Source organism: Mustela putorius, unplaced genomic scaffold (genome assembly GCF_011764305.1).
Source record: "Mustela putorius furo isolate JIRA1106 unplaced genomic scaffold, ASM1176430v1.1 tig00000585_pilon_pilon_pilon, whole genome shotgun sequence".
NCBI classification, from domain to species: domain Eukaryota; kingdom Metazoa; phylum Chordata; class Mammalia; order Carnivora; family Mustelidae; genus Mustela; species Mustela putorius.
The window spans coordinates 11,345,584-11,370,244 of NW_025421424.1; the positions used below are offsets into that span (position 1 = coordinate 11,345,584).

A 24,661-nucleotide genomic window follows, 5' to 3' on the forward strand; every position below is an offset into this window, starting at 1 on the left:
TATCTGTTACTTACATGTTTTGTTAAGGACAGAGCCTAAACTTTCTTAGGGCCACCCAATTATTTCCTGTTATGGAAAAATTACTTACTATGAAGCAGAATCATTGAGCTGATACTCCCTGGATCTGCTGAAGCAAGCTTGCACCCCACCGTCTCGCCATAACCGTTTAATCACTCCTGCTAGTTCTGGAGTCATGACTCCTTCTTCAGCACTGCCAGCCAAAACAAATAATTGCCGGGCATCATCCTGAAGAAAGGAGTTAAGAAAGAGAGACAAATGATTCTCCACTTCTTAAAGACTTGACTAGAGTCTCTCCAAACACAAGCACATTATATGTTTCATTATTTTAACAGAAGTATTACAGAGACCTTTCCAGGCAGGGCAGTCCGAGAGAAGCACAATGAAGTCGTTCCCCCTACTCACTGCACTGTAGTTAGAAGTGCAGAGCTGAGCTGAGGAATGATTTTGGTCCCCCTACCACATACCACCATCTCTTAAAAAGATCTCTTCTGAATGGCCTACAGATCTCTATCCTGCTTACTCGTGATTTTTTTTTAAAGATTTTATTTATCTGACACAGAGGGAAGAGGGGGCAGGCAGAGGAAGAGGGAGGAGCAGGCTCCCCGCAGAGCAGGATGCCTAACATGGGGCAATCCCAGAACCCTGGGATCATGACCTGAGCCAAAGGCAGATGCTTAACTAAGCCACCCATGCGCCCCTACTCATGATTTTTTTTTTAAAGATTTTATTTATTTATTTGACAGAGAGAGAGATCACAAATAGGCAGAAAGACAGACAGAGAGAGAGATGAGGAGAAGCAGGCTCCCTCCCGAGCAGAGAGCCCAACGCGGGACTTGATCACAGGTCCCCGGGATCATGACCCGAGCCGAAGGCAGAGGCTCAACCCACTGAGCCACCCAGATTTCTATCCTGCTTACTCATGATTTTTTGACAGAAAAACTGATAGGTTTTTCTGATAGGCATATGTAACACATTCCCATTCTGTCAAAGGAAGCCTACAATAAAAAGAGAAATGAAAAAACTAGCCTATAAGAAGTAAAATCTAAACATGTCAGAGGGAGTAAAATATTAATCGAGTTTAAGGAAAAAATACTCTCTTCTCCCCTCTTCAGTTCAGACAGAGGAACAGGAAGAAGAGGAGACTGAGTTATTTAAGAAGCCTGGAAGCCTAGTGAGGGAAATAAATCCCTCAGGAAAAAATTCAGTTTCTAGATTCCCCAAAAAATGAAAGTCCAGGGGCACCTGGGTGGCTCAGAGGGTTAAAGCCTCTGCCTTAGGCTCGGGCCACGATCCCAGGGTCCTGGGATCCAGCCCTGCATCGGGCTCTCTGCTCTCTGCTCCACAGGAAGTCTGCTTCCTTCTCACTGCCTGCCTCTCTGCCTACTTGTGATTTCTGTCTGTCAAATAAATAAGTAAAATCTTAAATAATAATAATAATAATAATAAAAGTCCTGTAAATAAGGGGAGGAGGAAGACAGTAAGAGGAAAAGAAAGTTAAAAGAGATTTGATCAAAACTCATGAGTCATAAAGCTCGTAAGTGGCTAGTTTTTAAATCTAAAACATGAGATATAAAGAGGACAGAAAAGGGCTATGCAAACTCTGATAATTCTGCTTTATTCTACCCACCCTTACTTGTCAGGTAGTTTAAAAATAAACCCAGGTCCCAAAGAATGAAAAGAAAAAGGAAAGATGAAAGGGAAGGGAAGGGGTAGTGCTCTTAAAAAGGGAGTCCTGAGAGCTCCCTTCTCCTTCTGCCACAGTGAGAAGCCTCCAAATGATCAGGGCCCTCACCTGACCATGCTAGCATTCTGACCTCAGACTTCCAACCCCAAGAAGTGGACACAATAAACGTCTGTTGTTTATGATCTACTAAGTCTGTGGTATTTTGTTACAGCAGTGCAACTGGACAAGGACAGAAAATGTCAACTGTATTGGTGACAAAGTAGTGTGAGGACCCAAACATTAAATAACAACAAATTTGACAAGGGAAAGAAAAGAAAGGAGGGATGATCAAGAGATATAAAAGAGGACAGACAGTGAGAAATAAAGGAAGAAGAAATGAAAAGGTGGCATAAATAACTGAGATGAAGAAAAAGCCAACAAACGGAAGGGACTAAATGCAGTGGCATGGACCAGTTTCTGGATCAGGTGAACACAAAAGAGACGCAGAGTTAGGTGACAGGGAGGCATGAGGAAAGGGAGGAAAATAACACTGGAGAGAGCTTGGTGGGAGCGGGGTGCAGAGGGAAGAAAGAAAAAGAAGGAAACAAAAGCAGGAGGTAAAGAAATGATGGAAAGATGTAAGACAGAAATGCACTGCTTATTCTTAGATTCCTTATCCTATTTCTCCCTCTCAGAGGCTTAGAAAAATAAAGTCTCTAATTGTGATGCAGCACCTTTTTTTTTTAACAAAAACATAAAAGTCATGCCTCACACATTTCCTTGTCCCCTCTTCTGCTGCTCTTCTCTCCAATCATTTTATATTTACATTTTACAATTTCACATTTTACGTTTACCCCACCTCCTCTCTTCCCTTATTTCACTTCTAGGATTCTTAGCCGAATACCATCCAATTATAACCACTCTTTTATGATTTCTCCCAACAACAATTTCCCCACTTGTTTACTGAATATTAATCTGCATTAATAGCTTGTTAATTGATAAATTAAAAGCAGCTATGAGTTCCTAAGCTACCTCACAGACACATGGGCTTTGCCTTCCCAGACAGCCTCCCCAAGTCACTTCCTTTTATTGTCCATAGCACCTACGAACAGCATCCTGAACACAGCTGATGACTCCCTTAGTTCTAGGAAATTGTTCTATACATCCCCAGCCTTCTCTTAGGAGTACGCTGGAGATACAATAGATCTCTTGCCTTCATTTTGGCCCTCCCCCTGCTGCATCAAACATCCTAATTTATAAACAAGAACTTCATGGCATACTAAGTATTATAATTAATGAACACAACTTTTAAATATCTGACATGTACAAGAATTATCCTAGGACATGATATAACCCAACTGCGTAGGTTATTGTCCAATGTAGTACAGGGATATGGTATTTTTGAATACCTAAAAACTGTCCTTAAAATTTTGACTTAGGGACGCCTGGGTGGCTCAGTGGTTAAAGCCTCTGCCTTCAGCTCAGGTCATGATCCCAGGGTCCTGGGATCGAGCCCCGCATTGGGCTCTCTGCTCAGTTGGGAGCCTGCTTCCTCCTCTCTCTAACTGCCTCTCTGCCTACTTGTAATCTCTGTCAAATAATAAATAAAATATATTTTTAAAAATGTTTGACTTAGTGTTCATGTCCTTTTCTTTTCTTTTCTTTTTTTTTTAAAGATTTTGTTTTTTTATTTGACAGAGATCACAAGTAGCCAGAGAGGTAGGCAGAGAGAGAGGAGGAAGCAGGCTCCCTACTGAGTGGAGAGCCCAATGCAGGGCTCGATCCTAGGACCCTGAGATCATGACCTGAGCTGAAGGCAGAGGCTTAACCCACTGAGTCACCCAGGCACCCCAGTGTTCATGTCCTTTTCAAGTATATTTTAGGAGACTGAAATGTGCCTTTTATCTTTACACCACAGAAAGCAGAGCTATCTCTTTTAGATTATTTCAATTTACTAGCATTTACTACTACTAAATAAGACTGTGCTATAATAGAGTGAATAAAAAATGGCTGTCACAGAAACCTACAGGATATCCACACAATCCCATTTCCTTGACTCCTCTTTGTGGTGGTAATCGAGTATCTCCTAAAGCAGATGGCTAATACTTTTCGAATGAGCACACAGTACCTGGCTACATCTTAGCTTGTTATTTAAATTCATTTCCCTAAAAGATGAAACAAATTCTGCTTAACCCACCTACTAAAAGACAGTTAAGTGAAGAAGAAATGAGAAACACTTACTGCTCTGGCAGCTTCCCCAAAATCAATCTTTAGCCGTCCCATAGCTCTTATGATTGCGATGATGGACTGTATAGTATTGCTGTAGACAACTACTTTATATTGTTTACATTCTTCCTCTGAATAGCCATCCTCATGAATGATTCTTTAAAAAGAAAACCACAAATCATTACCATGGACCTAAAAAAAAAAGATACTATGGACTTTCATGCATTATGAGGAAATGTGGTTTTATAAAATGCCATGTTCCAACTTACTTCATCTGTTTCACAATGGTACTTTTACCAGATTCTCCAGCACCTGAAAGAAAAGAAAACCAGACTTTGAACTCACTTGTAATCAAACACAAAGTATGAAATCAACATGAGTGATAATCCTAGATTAATGGAAACCACAGGTCCTAGGGAAAACTTTAAGTGAGGCTTTCTAATAAGAAAAATTACAAAGCTTTCCCTAATAGAGTTTTTTACTTTAACATAATTTAGCAGCCAAATATAATTCACTAAAAGTAGCCCAGAACTTACTTGATTTTGTGTAAAGTAGGTATGCTCAAGGAGATATGGCAACATAAACACCTCTAGGAACTCATCTTCTATGTGAAATATATCATGATACAGAAACTGAACATAGGCAAAAGTGAAATGGCTCATTTTTTGCCTATTCGCTTTAATTAATTACTCTGTCAATATCCATGGATCTGAGGAATGTTCCAAGAGCAATCCTCTCAGTCATGTGACAAGAGTTCAAAATAGAAGCAGAGAAAGCACTGTCCCCACTGCTTTTTCACTGCATATGCTCTCAAGACCACATTTCCTGGTCCTTCAACTGGAATCACTTTAATGATCACCAACTGTCAGGTCAGCCCTTGGAACTTCTTGACATTTCACCTGCATTTCCCCAGTCAATTCACTTTCCATCTTCCAAGATGACTATTTCACACCACTTTCTCTCCCTCTCTCAAACCTTACAAACTCCTTCTCGCTTCTGACTCTCACCTGATGACCTGTCTCTCTTTTTTAGAAAAATTAAAGCACTCAAAAACCAAATCTACCAATCTATCTGTAGCCCCCCCCCAATAATATTCTCTACCTTCAACAATGGATGAAGAGTCCCTGCCAGTCTCTAAAACTAATCCCTCCAGTTGTGCCTTAAACTACCAGATTTTACCTACTCAAGGTCTTGGATACTGTAACTATCCCAAGTCACTCATATGTGAAGCTTTCTCTTCCCACTGGGGAACTCTCATCAGTATAGAAGCTTGCTTGCTGCATTATCTTGCATTTTAAATCATCACACACCCCCCACTCCAACCTTCCCTCGACTCCACATATTCCTTCTACCACTCTATTTTTCTCTCCTTCTCTTTGCAGAAAACTCCTCTGAGTTGTCTATACTCATGTTCTCCAATTCTGTACCTCCAATTCTCTCCTTAACCCACTCCAATCAGATATTCTTATCCACCACTCTCACTGAAACCACTTCTCATGGTCACCAACAAATTCCATTTTAACAAACCCACTGATCAATTCCAGGTCCTCATCTTACTCGACCTCTTGAGCAGAATTTGTCCAATGATGACTTCTTCCCTGGAAATGTTTCCTTCAGTAGGCAAGCTTCCAGACCCCACAACTTCCTGGTCAGTACCCCTACCCTACCCCTCAGTCTCCTCCCTCCTGTCTCTGAATCTTAAAGGTTCTACTATTTGAGCACTCCTTCATTGGGCCCTTTTCTCTACCTACATCCATTCCCTAGCTCATCTCATCTAATCTCCTGGTCTCAAACACCATTCATAAACTGATAATAATAGTATCTATTGGGTACTACATGCCAGATGCTGTTCTAAGCACTCTGCTTTTATTAATTCATTTAATCCTCACAATAAGGTGAGGCAAACACTTATTTCCATTTTATAGGTGAGATAAATGAAGCCAAGAGATGACAAAGTTAACTTGTCCACCATTAAAGTCAGTAAGTGACAATGCTGAAATTTGTATTCACACAGTTTGGCTCCAAAGTTGTTGTATACTGCCTCGACACTAATGATTTCCAAATTTATTATCTCTCACCTTGGCACCAGAGTCATATATCTAACCACCTACCTGATAAATCTCATTAGATTTCTAAGAGGCATCTCAAACTTAAAATTCCCCAAATTGAGCTACTGTTTCCCTGTGCTTACCCCCAAACATGAACTGTTCCTCCCTGTTCTCTCACCTCAGTAAATACCAGCACTCACCCAGTTGCTCAAGCCAAAAATGGTAGGTCACATGTAACTAATACACAAATGGAATGTGGCACCAGTACCAATATGTGTATCAAATATTAATGAAGCTTAATTTTTTTCCCTCAATACTGCATATACATTTTATTTATTTATTTTTGGTTAAGAATCCATGTTATGGATTTTTATTTTATTTTTTCAGTGTTCCAAGATTCATTGTTTATGCACCACACCCAGTGCTCCTTGTAATACATGCCCTCCTTAATACCCACCACCAGGCCCTCCCAACTCCCCCAGCTTAATTTAAAAAATAAAAATAAAAAAAGTATAAATATACTGGTAACATTTTTTCTTGTACCACATGGACCATCATGAATACACTGGAAACCACAAGCCTAGATCATTGTTAAAGCTTCCTAAATGGTCCACCACTTGAGACCTTGTCTTTCCTACAGCTAGTTTTCTACTCAGTAGCTGCGCTGAACTTTGTTTTTAAAATTAAAAAAAAAAAAAAAAAATCAAATCATGTCACAACTCTGCCCCCAGGTTTGGACTACACAGGTCCACTTAACACATGACTTTTTCTTTTTCAATAAACACAGTACATTATTGTAATAGTTTCTTCATAAGTTTCTTTTCTCTAGCTTACTTTATTGTAAAAATGCAATATATGATGCATATAACAAACAAAATATATCCTGACTATATTATGGCAGGACTTCCAATCAACAGCAGGTTATTAAATTTTGGGGAGTCAAAATGTTTTACAAAACATTTTTCAGTATGTGGGGTGTGGAGGTGTTGGCACCTCTAACTCCATGTTGTATCTCAACTGTACACTCAAAATAAAACCCATAGGCAATAAGGTCAAACATGCTCTGGCCCCTGCGTATCGCTTCACCCTCAATTCCTATCATTCTCAACTTCATTCTCTCTGCTCCTGTCAGACCAGTTTTCTTGCCTTTCTTCCAACATACCAAACTGGTTCTCAGTGAGCTAGATCCTAATTCATGCCCTTTGCCATTTACTATTCCCTCTGCTTGGAGTAACTTTTTTTTTAATATTTTTTAAGTATTTTTAATTATTTTATTTTTTTATAAACATATAATGTATTATTAGCCCCAGAGGTACAGGTCTGCGAATCGCCAGGTTTACACACTTCACAGCACTCACCATAGCACATACCCTCCCCAATGTCCAAACCACCCCCACCCTCTCCCTACACCCCTTCCCCAGCAACCCTCATTTGTTTTGTGACATTAAGAGTCTCTTTTGGTTTGTCTCCCTCCCGATCCCATCTTGTTTCATTTATTCTTTTCCTACCCCCCTAACCCACCCGGAGTAACTTTTTGTAATACTTTATTCTTCCCTCAAAAGAGCCTTCCCTGACTAATCTAAATAGTCCCCACCCCATCATACTCTCTCCCCACTCTAGGTTATATTTTTTCAAAGCATTTATCACTTCTTCACATTACAATCTGTTCATTTTCTATCTCACTAAAATATAAACCCCATAATGGTTTATTCTTCCTTGTATTCCCAGGGCCTAGAACTGGGCGTGACATAAATTGGCTAGGCAAGAAAGTATTGTTGAACAGATATATTACTAAAGCTTAATAAGCATGATCCTTTACTAAATATTGCTCAACATTACCAATCCAAACTGTTAGTTAAAATAAAATTCAAATAATTTAAGAATTCCAGGCATCTACATTTTTACAGACTCAAAAAGGAATTGACTTTATCTCTGCTCTTAAAAATAATAACAATAATAATAAATCTAATAATAAATAGGGGTAGCACTAATTATTTATGTTAACTAACAAACAAAGAACTTTTTAATGATACTGCTAGAAAGAAGTGCTTTCTCCAGAGGTGACTGGGGAGCTCAGTCCATTGAGTAGCCAACTCTCGATTTCGGCTCAGGTCATGAGGACTGAGCCCTGTGTCCTGTTGGGCTCTGTGCTCAGTAAGGAATCTTCTTGAGGATTCTCTCTTCCCCACTTCTGCTTTTCTGCCTGCATACCTACTCACTCTCTAATAAATCTTTTTTAAAAAGTGGTTTCTGCCATGTATACCTACAAAAAATAAAATAAAAATAGTAATTCAATTCTGAAGAGAATATAAAAGCATACCCGCTATATTTGAAATACTAGTTTAAGACACAAAATTCCCAGATGATCCCATGTTAGCACCAATTAAATTTACTACGAAAAGCAGAGGTCAATGAACTAATGTTCACATTCTTTTACATATTGAAAACAGGATTTCTACCATTTATGTTGGACTGAATGAAACAATCAATGAGTCTATTACTCTCTGAATCAATTTCTAGGGGCGCCTGGGTGGTTCAGTGGGTTAAAGCCTCTGCCTTCAGTTCAGGTCATGATCCCAGGGTCCTGGGATAGAGCCCCAGAGAATCAGGTTCTCTGCTCAGTGGGGAGTCTGCTTCCCTTCCTCTCTCTCTGCCTACCTCTCTGCCTACTTGTGATCTCTGTCAAATAAATAAATAAAACTTTTAAAAAATTTTTAAAAAGAATCAATTTCTACCCATTTCATTAAGTTAATCCTATAAAGGTGCTGATTTTAAAGAAGTATGTTGCCCTGCCTCTCTCAAGTTTTTTCAAGGTTCCCTGATGTCCCTTTGTCCTTTTCTTTACTATCAAACTACATATATCCACCCAAGGTTTTACTAAGCATCCAGTTTCACCTCTTAAAGGCACCTCTTACTGAATACAAAACTAAATATAAGATTTATCTTATTGGGCATTCCAGGACATTTTACAGAAATAAAGAATGAATGGGGGGGGAGAACTGCTTTATACCTAGTCTTTGAACCATGCAGCTTCCAGATCATCAAGAAGTGCTACCATCTTACCTTTCTTCCAAGTACGAAATCTAAGAATCATCTGGAACCCACTCACTCTTCTCGCCTTACATCAAGCTGTAATGAAATCTCTCTTCTTATGCATTTCTCAAATTAATCCTTTCTATTCTTCACATGGCTGAGCCTGACACTGCACCTACTGTATGTTACTGCTCTAATTTTTTGAAACTTCCAGCTCAAAGCCCCTCTTCTTATCATTTCCAAATGGCACTAATAATTCTCTAACATTTTCTATAATCCTTTATTATTAGGTCTGAACGCTTCATTTTTTAAATTTTTTTTTTTTTATTAACTGGAATTCAAAGGAACTGCAAAGATACAACCTATGGCTTGGAGAGGCAGGAACTGATGATGACTTCAGGCAGGAGGGAAGGAAATGGGCAGGGGACAGGATTTACAGAGAATAGGGTCTGAAAGGTCCCAACAACAGGAGGGAATGGAATCAGTTCGACTTAGAAGACTCATCCTTAAAACAATATACATCTAAATGACATCTTACATAAAGAGGAAGAAAGGATAAAGGAGGAAGCTATAGAGATTTTTGAGAGAAAAGGGGAAGAAATAGCCAAGGTAGATGGTCTTCTCAATAAAAGAGGGCAGGTAATCTGCAGAGGATAAAAGGGTAGAATTAATTTAGAAAAAAAAAATTTTTTTTTGAAGATTTTATTTATTTATTTGACAGAGAGAGACAGCGGAAGAATGAACACGAGCAGGGAGAGTGCGAGAGGGAAAAGCAGGCTTCCCACTGAGCAGGGAGCCTGATGTGGGGCTTAATCCCAGAACCCTGGGATCATGACCTGAGCTGAAGGCAGACACTTTATGACTGAGCCACCTAGGCACCCCTAGAAAAATCTTATTAACAATCAAATAGGGGCAACCTGGGTGGCTCAGCTGGTTAAGTGTCTGCTTCCAGCTCAGGTCATAATCCCAGAACCCTGGGGTGGAACACCATGTCAGTTTCCTTGCTCAACGGGGGAGCCTGCTTCTTCCTCTCCCTCTGCCATTCCCCATGCTTATACTTGCTTGCTTGCTCTCTCTCTCTCTCTGTGAAATAAATAAATAAAATCTTAAAAAAAAAATCAAATAGAATGAGTAAGAAGTATGTGTGCTGGTAAGTATGATCACCAACAAGGTCTGATGAAAAATAATTCACTAGTACATAATCTATTGTAAAATTATATTTACCTAAAAACGTCTTAAATTTTATTTTTAAGGAGCTACTGGACAGCAGACACCAACATGTGTTCTCCCTACTTCTTCCTGCAATATATACTACATTACAGGTATGAAAAACAAGAGATGTTTATAATGTCTTTGTAAAATTTTTATAGGTCAGTGAACTGCTAATCTAAGTAAATCATCATGAGTAAACATATTCAACTTACATACATACTGATGTTATTTTTTTAAAGATTTTACTTATCCGTTTTTACAGGAGAGAGAGAGTGAGTGTGTGCATGACCAGGGAGAGGGGCAGAGGGAGAAGCAGACTCCCCACTGAGCTGGAAGCCCGATACAGGACTTGATCTCAGAACTCAGGAATCCTGACTTGAGCCAAAAGCAGAAGCTTACCAACTGAACCACCCAGGGGTCCCGTAACACTAATTTTAAAAACTGATGCCAGGCATGCCTGGGTGGCTCAGTCGGTTAAGCATCTGCCTTCAGCTCAGGTCATGATCCTGCAGTCCCAGGATGGAGCCCAGCGTGGGGCTCCCCGCTCAGTGGGGAGTCTGCTTATCCCTCTCCTGCACCCCGCATTCCAGCTCTTGTTCTCTCCTCTCTCTCTCAAATAAATCTTTAATAAATAAAATACACAGAAATTAACATGAATAGATGGTTGATACGCAGAAACATGGTGTCACCTGGTATCTTCTCTTTTTGCCTCTTTCGCTTCAATTAAAAGAAAACTTAAAGCCAGTCCAAGAAACTACATTATGCTTTTACCCTCCCTGCCTTCCAGGCACAATGAACTTACTTATCTGTAAAACAAGGGTCAACAGGAGATGCTTAGAACAGTACCCGCTGTAGTAAATATTCAATAAATGTTACCTAGCTATTATTCATGAATGCTGATTTCACTGGAATACCACTCAGTAATGTTAAGTCCCCAAAAGTTTAACTTAATAAAACCTCTTTATAGATACTGAGGTTGGTTTGGTTCAAATTCCCAGCGGAAGTGATATAACTACTTATCAGCTAGGTCACAATAATAAACCCTAGATGAAGTCTGGATTCACATGCTAAAACAGCAATTTAGACCGTAAATGCCACAGCAAACTATGTCAAACCATTAACCATTTTCTCTACCCCACCATGAGGAACAAAAACAGTCTCTTCCTTAAATATATTTTAAGCCCTTAGACACTCCTAACTACTTCTACCTCCTCTCCCACATTCTCACCCATCTGTACTCCTTATAGCTTTTCTTTGAATGTTCCTCAAAGTTTTCTGTACCACTATCATGAGTACTTGTGGTTATTCCAGGAGCAACTGAAACATCTTTCCTTTTAAATACTCCTTTGTTTCTGTGGAGAAATCCTGAAATTTCTAAAAGCACACATTATAACTAGAACATAGCCCTCTTTCTGGAGGTCTGCATAGCTACGTCCCAATATGGCACTATTTTTAGATAACACTCTAGCCAGTGCTAGACCAAGGCACTCTTCTTGGTCTCTCCAGAGCCCACCCATTAGCAGAATTACAATTGGGAAAAACATCATGGAGCAAATTTTTTAAAAAGGTGTTTTTTTTTGTTTGTTTGTTTTAAACAAACATGTCTCTTGTATGTGCCTGGAACTGCAGGACACAAATACAATAAAGTTAAGGAATGTGTGGTCACATGGTGCAGTTAGATCTATCTGTGAAATCAGCAAGTTTCCATAGCCTAAAATATCAAAATAATCGCTTTACCTAGGCCACTGTCCCTCTTAAGTGTGCCAAGCCTCTACTTATGAACATCCCTGAAACTTCATTCAACTCAAACTTCCAACTCCTTGCCAAAACCATCTTCATTCCCTCTTAAGGGAGATATTACTCCTGATGGCTGACACCGAGTCTTACCTTTCTGCAGAAGTCCTAGAGATTAACTTCTAAAACTAAGTCCTAAACTGTCCTTCCAAGCCTCTTTTTATCTCTAGCCAGGTCTGGCTACTCTAAAAAAAATTATTTGACTATCTTTCCAGATCCTAATCTTGCTTTTCATAAGCTAATTAGTTTTCTTGATTTTTACTAAAATGATAATTAAACTCTTTCTAGTATGACCTGAAAACCCTTCCATATCTGTGTACTTCTTCCTCAAAGGCATGCTGACAAGGCTCAACCTGGCCCTTTAGCTAGTGTCAAACACCACAACACTAATACTTGGTCAAATTACTGTAATTACTTGAGTTTGTACCTGTTTATGACTCCATTAGTCCTAAACTCAAAAAAGCACACTCCTCGAAAGCACAAAACAATGCCTTCTTTCTGTTTCTACTACCCCCCCCATATCTAGGACAGAGTAGGCACATAATAACTGTGGGATGAACAGCTTGAGTTTCTATGAGATTCCGTAGTTGCCTAATCACATTTTGTAAATGCCAGCTGCCATGAATGGAATTTTCAATGTGGGCAGTTAACAGAAACAGAAGATTTCCATTCCTCTGCTATCTTTATTTAGCGCCACACCCCTTCCTGGCAGAGGTCTTCAACTCTCACCCCACAACTACATCTGACAATACAGTCGAACTCACTCACAAGCTCTATTCTCCTTATTCCCCTCTAAACCTCTCAAACCCTACACCCCAGCTCCCTTGCACCCACCATCCAGTTCAGTGAAATAAACTGCTACAAATCTGTCCTGAACATCCTATATCCCAACACCTAAAAGAGTGCATGAAACATACTACTCAAATACTTGTTCAGTGAATGAATAAATGAATAAATATATTAAAGGTAAAAGCAATACATTGAGATTGGGACAGAGATAATGGGTCTCTACTGTGAAAAAGATTTTTTTCCTTTAGAGAGGGAGAGTGGAGGAGCAGGAAAGAGAAGGGAAGCAGGAAGAGAAAATCTCAAGCAGCCTCCTAGCCCAGCATGGAGTCGGATCTAGGACTGGATCTCACAACCCTGATATTAGGACCTGAGCCAAAATCAACAGCTTTACAGGCTGAGCCACCCAGGTGCCCCTGAAAAAGAGTTTTCTGGGAAGCAATCACATACCAACAGCCAAAAAGGCTTAAGCACATATAAGAAGTTTTTGATAAAACTTAACTGATACAGGGGTGCCTGGGTGGTTCAGTCGGTTAAGCGTTTTACTTCAGTTCAGGTCGTGATCTTGGGTTCCTGAGATCAAGCTCTGTGCGGGCTCTGTGGTTAGCCAGGAGTCTGCTGCTCCCTCTGTCCCTCCCCCAGCTAGTGCTCTGGCTCTTTCTCTTTCTCTCTCTTGCTCCCTAATAAACAAAATCTTAAAAAGAAAACAAAAAACACCTTAACTGATATATTAAACATAACTTCAGAATATATGCCTGCCCATAACCCCTGGAGAAACCCCTCCTTAGCCTCCTCAGTAGGCAATCCCCCACATAACTGAGTCCTGCCTCTCTCTGTGACTAGATAGGGGTAAACACCTGACACAGAAACCACTCAGTCATAGGCTGACAGAGGACCTACATCCTGTGTGTCCAAGCTCCAAAAGATGAGTAAAACCAATCAGATTATCTGAGGACTCTGCCCTAGAAGATACAGAAAAAGTCATCCTGAACTTCGAGATCACAATATGTGAAATCCTAGACTAAAGCAGCTCACTTCGCCACATAGCTCTCCTCAAAATGTTATCACTTGAGGATATGAAAAAGGTAACTTAAGTGTCACTAAAGATCATGTGTTCTCTTGGGGCAACTGGCCAATTAGAGGGAGAGTGGGATTTCTTCTTCACTTTTGTGATATATAAAAAGAATGCTTAAGGGAGCAGTTATTTGTGAGCAAGAAGAGGAATTATCCTCTGGCTGCCTCAATGTTCTAATTTTGGCCTCTGGTGAGTAAGTTTCCTTTTATTTCTTTAAAAGCAGGGCACCAAATAGCCATTTGTACATGACTGAAACTATTTTTGCAAAGGTATATTTCTTTCTAGCTCTGCCTCAAAATTTTCTTGTGATAGAAATGTAAAATACTCAGTTTTAAACCATACAAATAAATTTTTATATTTAATGGAGTGTCCTCCAAAGTTAATTGTAATGTTACATCCATTCACCAAAACCCATATATCCCTAAATTTTACACTTGAAAATGTTAGAATTATATCCCTACCTAAGTTTCCCAAACAATGATGCAGCATACAGCACTTTTCTACACATCTGTTCAATCGAATGCAAATACCACATTTTAAAAATTCACAAATAACAAACCATTATAATCTGAGTTGCCAGGTCATAAGGATTCCTACAATTTCAATTTCCCTTACCATATAAATGTTCATCAGTGCTGTAAGTCAAAACCCAAAAAGTTTGGGATTCACACATGTATTTACTTTTACTAACCTTTTGTTACAGCATAAATTAGCAGTGAAATGAGGGAGGAGAATGCAAAGTCCCTAAATGATTTGCCCCAAATTATATCTATATTTATTTCTAGCTATAAAATAAAATATGGTTTTAAAGACTAAAAGTTCAAAAGAACACTCTCCAAATCCCCTGCATACCTTTCCAGCCTTATCTCCCACACTCCTCCTATACTAACCCTTTATCCCAGGCAAATCTAACTATTTGCTCACTCATACTTCTGAGCCTTTGTACATATTATTCCCTCTGTCTGGATGCACTTCCCTCTTGTCTTTGTCTTAAGAGTTCCTATTTGTCCCTTAAGGTCCATGTCAGATATCACCTCCTCTGGGAGTATTTCCCTGACATGTTTCTTCATCCTCCTCCCCAAATCAGCTACTCCTTCTGTAACTACATTCCATACATATTAACCATTGTTTACTCCTGTATCTGCACAACTTTAACTGCTTAAGAGTTGTTTTTTTTTTTTTAAGATTTTATTTATTTATTTATTTGGCAGAGAGAGAGAGATACAGCGAGAGAGGGAGTACAAGCAGAGAGGAGAAGCTGGCTTTCCACCCAGCAGAGAGCCCAATGCAGGGCTCGATCCCAGCACCCTGGGATCATGACCTGAGCCAAAGGCAGTTGCCTAACGACTGAGCCAGCCAGGCACCCCTATCTGCTTAAGAGTTTTGTCTATTTCTCAATTATCTCCAGGCTAAGAAAGTACCTGTGCACATAAAAGAGGATCAGAGATACCAAATCATAAATAAGTTAATAAATGAGCCTCCCTGGAGATACTGCCAACACTGAAAACCAAAAAGCTCAATAAAAAGGAGCCCTGACTAAATGCAATGCAGCATCCCCCATTGGGTCCTGAAGCAGAAAAAGAACATTAGTGGAAAAACTGCTGAAACCCAATAAAGTATGTAGTTTGGTTAACATTAATGCACCAATATTGTGCAATGTTGAGAAATGTACCATAGCTATGTGAGATGTCAACATTAAGGGAAACCAGGTGAAGAGTATACAGGTACTCTATGTACTTACATCTCTGCAACTTTTCTATAAATGTGTAATTATTCCATAATAAAAAGTTAATTAAAAAACTTGTAAGGGTGCTTAGCTGGCTCAGTTGGTTAAGAGTCTGCCTTTGGCTCAGGTCATTATCCGAGGGGGCCTGGGATCAAGCCCCATGCGGAGCAGGGAGCCTGGTTCTCCCTCTCCCTCTGCTGCTCCTCCTGCTTGTGCTCTCCATTAAATAAATAAATAAAATCTTTGAAAACAAAACACACACGCACACAAACTTGTAAGGAGTCTAGAAAAACTCAAAAAACTATAAATACTGATGAAGATGTGAATGTGGATTTTAGTTATTTTAGTTATTACCATAGTAACAAAAATGAAAGGGTAAGAGATATATTTATTATAAGATGAAAATATAAGATATATTTATAATATAGAAGATATAGAAAATAAAAATAAATATTATACATTTATATAGATATAACATAGATAATACAATAAATATATTGTATAAAAATATCTTTATATAAGATAAAAAATTAAAACAACAATAAAAACCCAAAACAAACAAACAAAAAAAAGCAGAGAAGAGGGGGTGGCTGGGTGACCTAGTCGGTTAAGCGTCTGCTGGCTCAGGTCAAGGTCCTGGGATACAGCCCTGAGTGGTGAGCTTCCCTGTTCAGCTGGGGAGTCTGCTTTTCCCTCTGGACCCCCTACCCTGTGCTCTCGCACATGCTCTCCCACAAATAAATAAATAAAATTTTAAAAAAAAAGAAGCAGAGGAAGAAAGGAAGGAAATTAGTTTTTAACCACCTGAAATTAACTAAAGTATGTGAGGATTTATTAATGCTAAGAAACGGTGAAAGAGATTTGTATCACTAACCTGAAGTCATTCAATGTTTATTTTCAAAAATAACTAACTCAACATTGAAATAACTGCCATGGAAAGTTTAGGACTGCATTATCCTAACACATACATCAGAACCACTTTACCTATATAAATCATGGTAGTGATTATATCATTACATCAAACAGAACCCTGTTTTGAAGTTATCAGTTCTGATGTTCTAACTTCATGAAACAGAGGGGGAAATCTTCCATCAAAAGCATGTCACTCTAAAACAATCCTATAATTTACATCTGTAAAATATAATTTCCAAGATCCTGGGAAAAATCCATTTCCATACAACATTCTCCATTTAATAAAAAAGTATAAAAACTAGGGATATCAATACATGACTAAAACAGAAATCCAAATCCATTATACAATCTCCATAATAACCTCTTAAAGTTCAAGTGATTACTATTTTGATTTTAAAATTCAACTACCAAAGGAAATTACAAGATGACAAGAAGCAAGCTACCTTTCTAATTAGCTTTTTTTTTTTTTTAAGATTTTATTTATTTATTTGACAGAGAGAAATCACAAGTACACTGAGAGGCAGGCAGAGAGAGAGAGAGAGAAGGAAGCAGGCTCCCTGCTGAGCAGAGAGCCCGATGCGGGACTCGATCCCAGGACCCTAAGATCATGACCCGAGCCGAAGGCAGCGGCTTAACCCACTGAGCCACCCAGGCGCCCCTCTAATTAGCTTTAAAGAAGTCTGATTTATATGGTCCCCATGTCACCAGAGTAGTAACTATTAATATCAGACCACATAAATAAAAGCAGGAGAGGGGCACCTGGGTGGCTCAGTTGGCTAAGGGTCTGCCTTAGGCTGGGGTCATGATCCTGGGAGTGAGCCCTGCCTCTGACTGACTCCCTGTTCAGTGGGGAGTCTGCTTCTCCTTCTCCCTTTGCCCACTACCAAATAAATAAATAAATAAAGTCTAAAAAAAAAAATAAGGGCAGGAGATACAAGCACAATTTCAATACAAGAGGGTAAGGACACCTCCGTGTCAGCTGGTTAAGCCTCTGCCTATGGCTTAGTCATGATCCTGGGATAGAGACCCACATAGAGCTCCTTGCTCAGCAGGGAGCCTGCTTCTCCCTCTGCCTGCCACTCCCTCTGCTTGTTCTCTCACACAAATAAATGAATAAAATCTTTATAAATAAATAAATAAGTGTATGTTTTAATCATGGTGAGACTTCCCTGACTATACAGCAGTAGATTTACATGAGCAACTAGAAAAACTTTAGAATACTATCTATTTCAAAATTAAGCAACAAAATTTTTCTAGATATAAAACACTAACAATGATCCCAAAAACTCAGTCTTTTTGTATGAATATTAGAAACATTTACCCATTTGTGAATTACACTTGGTAACAAAAAAAAGTCCCTAACAGCAAAATAGTAATGGAACAATGAACACACTAATATCTCCACTAGCCCTTAACAAATCTCTTAAACTTTTTTTTTTTTTAAGATTTTATTTATTTATCAGAGTGAGAGACAGCAAAGCAGGGGGAACAGCAGGCAGAGCAGGCAGAGGGAGAAGCAGGCTCCCTGCCAAGTGAGGAGCCCAATGCAGAACTTGATCCCAGAACCCTAGGATCATGACCTGAGCTGAAGGCAGCCACTTAACCGTCTGAGCCACCCAGGCATCCCACAAATCTCTTAAACTTTTAAGTATCTTCCAAGTCCAACTTGAAAATCAAAGGAAATCCACTAAAGACTATACCCTCCTGAAATTTGTTTCTAAGATTACCAGGCCATTATTCAGGTACAAGTCAAACAAATTTGGTTTTCTGGTTCTTCTTTGTTTGGTTTGTATCTGATATATTCATTTCTGTTACAACTTACTAATACCAAGACATGAAAAATAGGTTACTTCATCTACATAGAGAACTGTATCAAAACTGGGGCAATTAAACAGTGCTCCAAAGACAATGTTACTCAGCTCAAGCAGCTTCAATTACATGTATGATACAGATGACTGCTAAGCAGGTAACAGATAGCCTGGAGAGATAAAGGCTTAAAGGTAACTTTAACTTTCTAAACACTGAAAAAAGAATTTTACCAAAATGAAGACAGTTAAAACTGGAGGGAAAATCAAACACTACAACAGTTTCTTCTCTTTATATTCTCTTAAACATTTACATTATGTGCACTTTACAAATTTGTGTCTTTAAGGTTTTCCTAAACAGCATTATTACATTAAACTAATTTCAGTCAAATTCAAGAACAAGAGAAATACCACCACAAAAATTACTTAAGGTTTAAGTGAATTAGAGGATCCTAATTCTTTGAACACAACTTAATTTCTGACATACTACCACCAAAAATATCATAGAGAACAAAGCATTAATCTCATTTTGCATAATAATGTTTTCTCAAGATCTGCTAAGGGGAATTATCAAGAAATAAAATCTGAAGATAGCACAGGAGTAAACCATTCAATAACTTACAAAACTAAATTATAGTACTTAATTCTTTTTAATATCACAAGAGTGATATTTATTAAAACTCCTTGAAAACCTTTGAAAAGAATATATTATTTGAAAAAAATCATTTGTCTGAAACACCCTTGAAAAAAGTAGCTAAAATGAAAAGCTTTCACAGACATTATCATAATAACAGAAGTTACCTATACTCAATACTTATTGCTAAACATTTTACATATATTATCCTATCGCATATTACAAAACAGACATCACCCCCACCTTATATATGTGAAAATAAGATTCACTGGCTAAGTTATATGCTCTGGGTCTCACACCTAGTAAGTGAAGGTGAGAACTGAATTCATTTCTATGTGACTCTGAAAGCAAGTACTCTTATCCATTCATTATACCAGTGCTTCCCAACTTTTGTCACATGATGGCACACACTGAAAATGATAGTATTTCTAAGGCTTACTAAAGTAAGCTGGAAGGGCTTGGAAAAAATAATATGTATTTTCTTCATATCATAAAATTATGACATGAAAAAATACAAAGTATTACAGATGATAATAAATACTAATTGGCATAAACCTTCCTAGTATTTGCAACTGCCATGTTTCCAAAGTTTAAAGAAGAAATCATACTAAAAAATGTTCAAATATCATTTCAACTGTTGCAAAATTTCAAAAAGTTATGAAAATTATATAAAATTTCAAAACTATAGGGGCGCCTGGGTGGCTCAGTCGATTAATCAGCCGATTAAGTGTCTGCCTTCAGCTCAGGTCATGATTCCAGGGTCCTCAGATTGAGCCCTGCATCCCCTGGGGAGCCTGCTTCTCCCTCTCCTTTTGCAGCTCCCCCTGTTTGTGTGTTCTCAAGCTCTCTGTCAAATAAATAAATAAAAACCTTAAAAATTTTAAAATAAAAAAATGAAATTTCAAAACTATAAAAAAATTTACAAACAGCACACTTGTATACCATCCTATATACTGCACTCCAGTTGGGAAGCTTTGCATAATATAATTTTGTCTTCCTACATAATATTGTTATTAAACATTAATTTGACATTATCAAGAACACACCAAGAAACTTCCCAAGAACACACCTAAAGGAAATTCAAATCAAAGGTAATCAAAAAACTGTAACACTTAGGTATTCCTTAACTAATAGAGCCCACCCTGGCTTCTTAATTTGAATTTCTATAGTACCTATAATCTGTAACATTATTTTTGATTTAATAATAACAATAATAGCGAGGTGCCTGGGTGGCTCAGAGGGTTAAGCCTCTGCCTTCAGCTCAGGTCATGGTCTCAGGGTCCTGGGATTGAGCCCCGCATCACATCGGGCTCTCTGCTCAGCGGGGAGCCTACTGACCCCTCTCTCTCTGCCTACTTGTGATCTCTGTCAAGTACATAAAATCTTTTTTAAAAAATAAATAAATAATAGCAATAATAGCTAATATTCACTGAGCTAATCCTATGTGCCAGGCTGTATTCCACTTTAAATTATTATCATATCAATCCTCATAGCATTCCTATAGTGCCTCTATTTTCTCTATTTTAAAGATGAGAAAATGGAGCAGAGCAAAACTGACTAAGTAACTTTCCCAAGGATACAGCTGGTAAATGGGAATTGGAATTTAAAATAGTCTGACTTTATACCTCTTGTTGTTATCACTATACTAAATTACATCCCTCCAAAAAAAAAAATTAAAAACCCCAGTAGTATCTAATGAACACCTGTTAGGTGAGAGGAAAAACACAGGTAACTGAATATACCTCCACTTAGACTAAGTTTGACAGTTTCAAAGTGATGAAATAAAAATGACTTGCATGTGCATCAAAGGAGGTATTCTACAGCAAAAAAAAAAAAGTTATCCATATACTTGATGAGTGTGTTCTGCTTAAAGAAAATAAGGGATGACTTTAACTTCTGTGCATTATGATATGGTTCAAGCAAAAACATCTGTGTCTGCAACTATTTATATCTGTTAACTTGCTCAAGAATATTAAAAAATCTTACTTAAAACAATGAAATTGGTAAAAATTAAAAGCAAATGTTTTAGTACTTTGATTTTTACTTACTGCTTTTGCAGTCTGCTAAGTCATCATGTGTTTTATTTTGTTTTTAATTAAATACACTATTTATAAAATCCCGAATAAAGATTTTTCCAGACATTTGCCTGCCTAAATTCTGCCTGCCAAATCCTGCCATTTGGAAGAAAGCCTCAGTTTATAACTGTATTACAATAGGCTAATGTCCTGAGGGGATCTCTGATGGGCTAAGGTAAAACAAGGCAAGATGAAAATACACCTTTAATTTCATAACCAATCAATCAATACAGACAACATTAATGCCTTGAGTATTATGGCTTATGTTAAACATCTGAAAGAGCCCAAGGAGCAATCTCCAACATTAAGTGGTTTACACTAGTAAATATTTAAGAAGCATCTACTATGTGCCACGGACCATGTTCATCCACAAATGATACCTGTTAAACAGAGAGTGGCAGTCTAGAATTACAATTTGAATCCATTGTTATGAAAGGTCAGATAGTCAAACCAAAAGCTCAATCTCCAATGCATAACTTTCCCCCTATATCTGAAGAGCTGTTCCTAGGGCTTCTGCAATCTACAAACCACTAAATATGTCAATATGAAGATACTGGCATGGGGACCCAGCACAACCTGGAATACAAAATAACCCTTGGTTTATGGTGGTGCATTCTGTTCTCCAGAGCTTTATACCATGAAATTTGGCACTTCTCCTAAAGCAACTTCTTTTTCTCAAAAATTGTTTTTAAAAGTTCTATTGAAAAAAAAAAAAAAAGAGGTTCTATTGCTTACAGAAACCATTACTCCTACTTATTCTTCTCTAACAGAACTGTAGAAAATACTCATAGTAAAGAAACTGTGACTTAACTAATTGGTATGCTGATGCCAGGGTACTTTATATGATTTACTGAGGCTCTAGAAACCAGTTTCAAAAATGTTTAAACTAATCGTGCTGAGTAAAATGCATCTGACTGTACCTAAAAGCTGCTCAAAACGAATGTCAGGTGAAATAAACAGTAATTTTCTGAAGCCAATGCTTTTAGTTTGGAGAGACAGCTCACCAGAAGTCTGTCACAGCTTTTTTAATGTACCAAATTTCATAATTTATTCTAAGGTAACTCCATTCCCACTGTCCATCATACTTAGCAACTATTCAGCAACTCTCAGTATGTAATCTATTGTCCACTACATCTTTTGCTACAAACCTCAAACCATCCAGTCCTTAAATTTCCTCAGCTCACACCACCTCCCCTTTTATAAAAACAAGGGAAGTTGTTATAAAACCTCAAGAGAGCAAAAATGATAGAAGGTGGAAAAGGATAGACAGCCTCTGCACCCAAGCTCTTTTCCTTTATACCTGAGACTTGTAAATTATCTCAACCACACACCTTCATGTTCCTGGTTAATCCAAGGTTCCTCCACTTATACAAACAGTCCAAAATGCCTACTTGCTAATAGACGACAGGGTCCTTACGTGACCACTCTGTACCTGCCCCTCCATTTACATTAATCATTCAAGCATCCCAACTTCATCCAAGAGTATCACCATGTTCTAAACTCGTAATCCATTATATATGCCCCACACACTCTAACCCCTTGCAAAACCTTCCCTAATATCGGCTCTTCCTTTACCAGCGTTTCGCGTACTCCTAATACAGTCTCACTGTCCTCCTGCCCTGTACTCCCAAGCTCTCTACACTAAAGGCCAAATCCAGCTCGGAGTCACACCCTCCCTCCAGCCCAATTCCTACAATCCTAAACCCCACCCCCTCATCACGCCCTCCCAGGCCTAAACCACCAACCCAACACCCCGCCCCGCGGCCGTCACGCCCTCCCGATCCCTTCGGGGTCCTTTCAGCCGGCCGGGACTGACTCCCTCCACCCCCCGCTCCCGCAAGGGCTCTCAAGTGCCTAGGCCCTCCGGTTCACCCCGCCAGCTGCCCCCCCTCAGCCCCTCACCGAGTAGCAGCAGCTTCACTTCTTTGGCCGCTTTCTCTCCGTCCTCCCGCAAGTTGCGGTCGATCATCTTGCTCCGCTCCACCGCCGCCTTGTCCTCGGCGCTCAACGTGCAGCCCATGGCGGCGGCCGGGAGAGGGGACCGAGCCCGGGCTCACTCAACACCGCGAAGTCTGCGGCTCTGCCGACGGAGACAGCGTCTACTGCTGGGCGGCGGCCCTCTCCGTCAGCTACTTGAGCGCCCGAAGGAACCGGATATCCGGCGTTTACGACACTTCCGGCAACGCCCCAAGGCGGTTGCTGCTCAAAACTCTTCGCTGGGGTAGAGGAGGAGTGACGGAAGGCGGAAGTACGAGGAGAGTACCGGTGAGTCCGAGCGGAGTAGCGGTGTCTCGTGGAGTACCTGGTACGCGCGGCTCGACTTTAGTGCCTCTTTTCGTTTTCGGCTGCCTTATTTGAGTTAATGTAGAAAAAGCAGGGACTGGCTTCCCCAGTTGGTGGCGCCTTCCTGAGGTCACACAGCAGGCTTTGGAAGAGGGGTGGGGATTCCCAGATACGAGTCCACAGCGCGCACAGGAATTTATGCTGGGAATTTCTCACTGGCCAGAAAAGCCCCCTTGATTTCTGGCTGTGGAGACCCGAAGCCCCTTCCCAAGTGTACAACACTCTGTCGGGGTTGTCTTAACCCGATCTACAGGATGAAAACAAACAGCAGAGCCTAGGGCCGGCCACGCCTCACATCTTGAGATCTGTAAGGCTGACCACGCCTAGGACCTTAGCATCCCCTTCTCCCCTCCCCTTTGTCCTCCCGTTTCTTGCTCTCAGGATGTATCCAGGTCCTTGTGCCGTTATCTACGAATTGCCTAGCGACTGTGTTGACAGAGGGCCACCTGAAATCGCTAAATATTCTATTACCTGAAAGGTAAGCGTGTAGTTCTCCACAAGATGTCCGTGATACCTTTCTCCAATATAAGCCACTTTAGCGCGGATAAATGACTGATTCCGCGTTAGGTGCTTCGTACTTCTACCAAGATCAGTTAACCTCGGGCCCACACCCCAAAACAAACCAGTGCCACCTGTGAATCTCCCTACTGAAATTTCCTGTTGTGGTACTACCCGAAAAGGGAGGGTCTAGTAAATTTGTCTGTCAGCTCTAGCATCACCTGAAAATAAACCTCCATGAAAAAGCCCCAGTCTCCGAGCCTTTTCATTCATAATCCTGGGTACTACCCATGTCAGTGGCCGTGAATTACCTTTACTGCCAAATAGCTGCACAAATACTATCACCATACATTCCAGAGAGAACTCTTGTTGTCCCCCAAACCGTTCCCCGAGATTACAAACTATTTCCCTAATAGAATCTAAACCTTAGCATATAAGGTCCAAACAGAAAGGTCTATATTATGACAATTCATTAATTAGGGATTTCTTGAGAGCCACCGTAAACAACTTCATCCACTATAACTTCATAATGCCAGTTCTTGAAAGTTTGAAAAGCCTCCTGCTCATTCCCAAATGACTGTTAGAATAAAAAGGATGGCTTTGCCATAATCAATACTTGGGGGAATAGGGCAAGAGGAAAGGGTAGAATCAATTATTTATTGAGTACCTATTTGCCAGGTATGGCTAGGTGCTTCCACATGGTCATCTCTTTTAATCCTCACAACAACCCTGTGAGGTAGGTAATGTTACCCCTGTTTTTACAGATGAAGAAATAGGCTCAGAGAAATTAAGCATCTTTCCCAAGTTCAC

The 24,661-nt window shown here is 39.5% G+C and overlaps 1 protein-coding gene and 1 long non-coding RNA gene across 2 annotated transcripts in view; one reads left to right on the plus strand and one right to left on the minus strand.

Annotated features, from left to right (window-relative positions):
• The window catches only part of GNAI3 (G protein subunit alpha i3), a 36,897-nt gene extending 13,736 nt beyond the window's left edge, over nucleotides 1-23,161 (minus strand). The window contains exons 1-4 of the mRNA XM_004769707.3: nucleotides 22,913-23,161; nucleotides 4,180-4,222; nucleotides 3,926-4,067; nucleotides 89-246 (exon numbers count right to left, since the gene is read on the minus strand). Coding sequence (XP_004769764.1) covers nucleotides 89-246; nucleotides 3,926-4,067; nucleotides 4,180-4,222; nucleotides 22,913-23,030 — 461 coding nt within the window. The 5' untranslated portion in view covers nucleotides 23,031-23,161. The remainder of the gene's footprint in view (nucleotides 1-88; nucleotides 247-3,925; nucleotides 4,068-4,179; nucleotides 4,223-22,912) is intronic.
• Nucleotides 23,162-23,202: 41 nt separating this feature from the next.
• On the plus strand, nucleotides 23,203-24,096 carry LOC106003529. Its single transcript, XR_001176072.2, has 2 exons — nucleotides 23,203-23,315; nucleotides 23,735-24,096. It is a non-coding gene; the product is annotated as an uncharacterized LOC106003529 (long non-coding RNA).
• The last annotated feature ends 565 nt before the right edge of the window (nucleotides 24,097-24,661 follow it).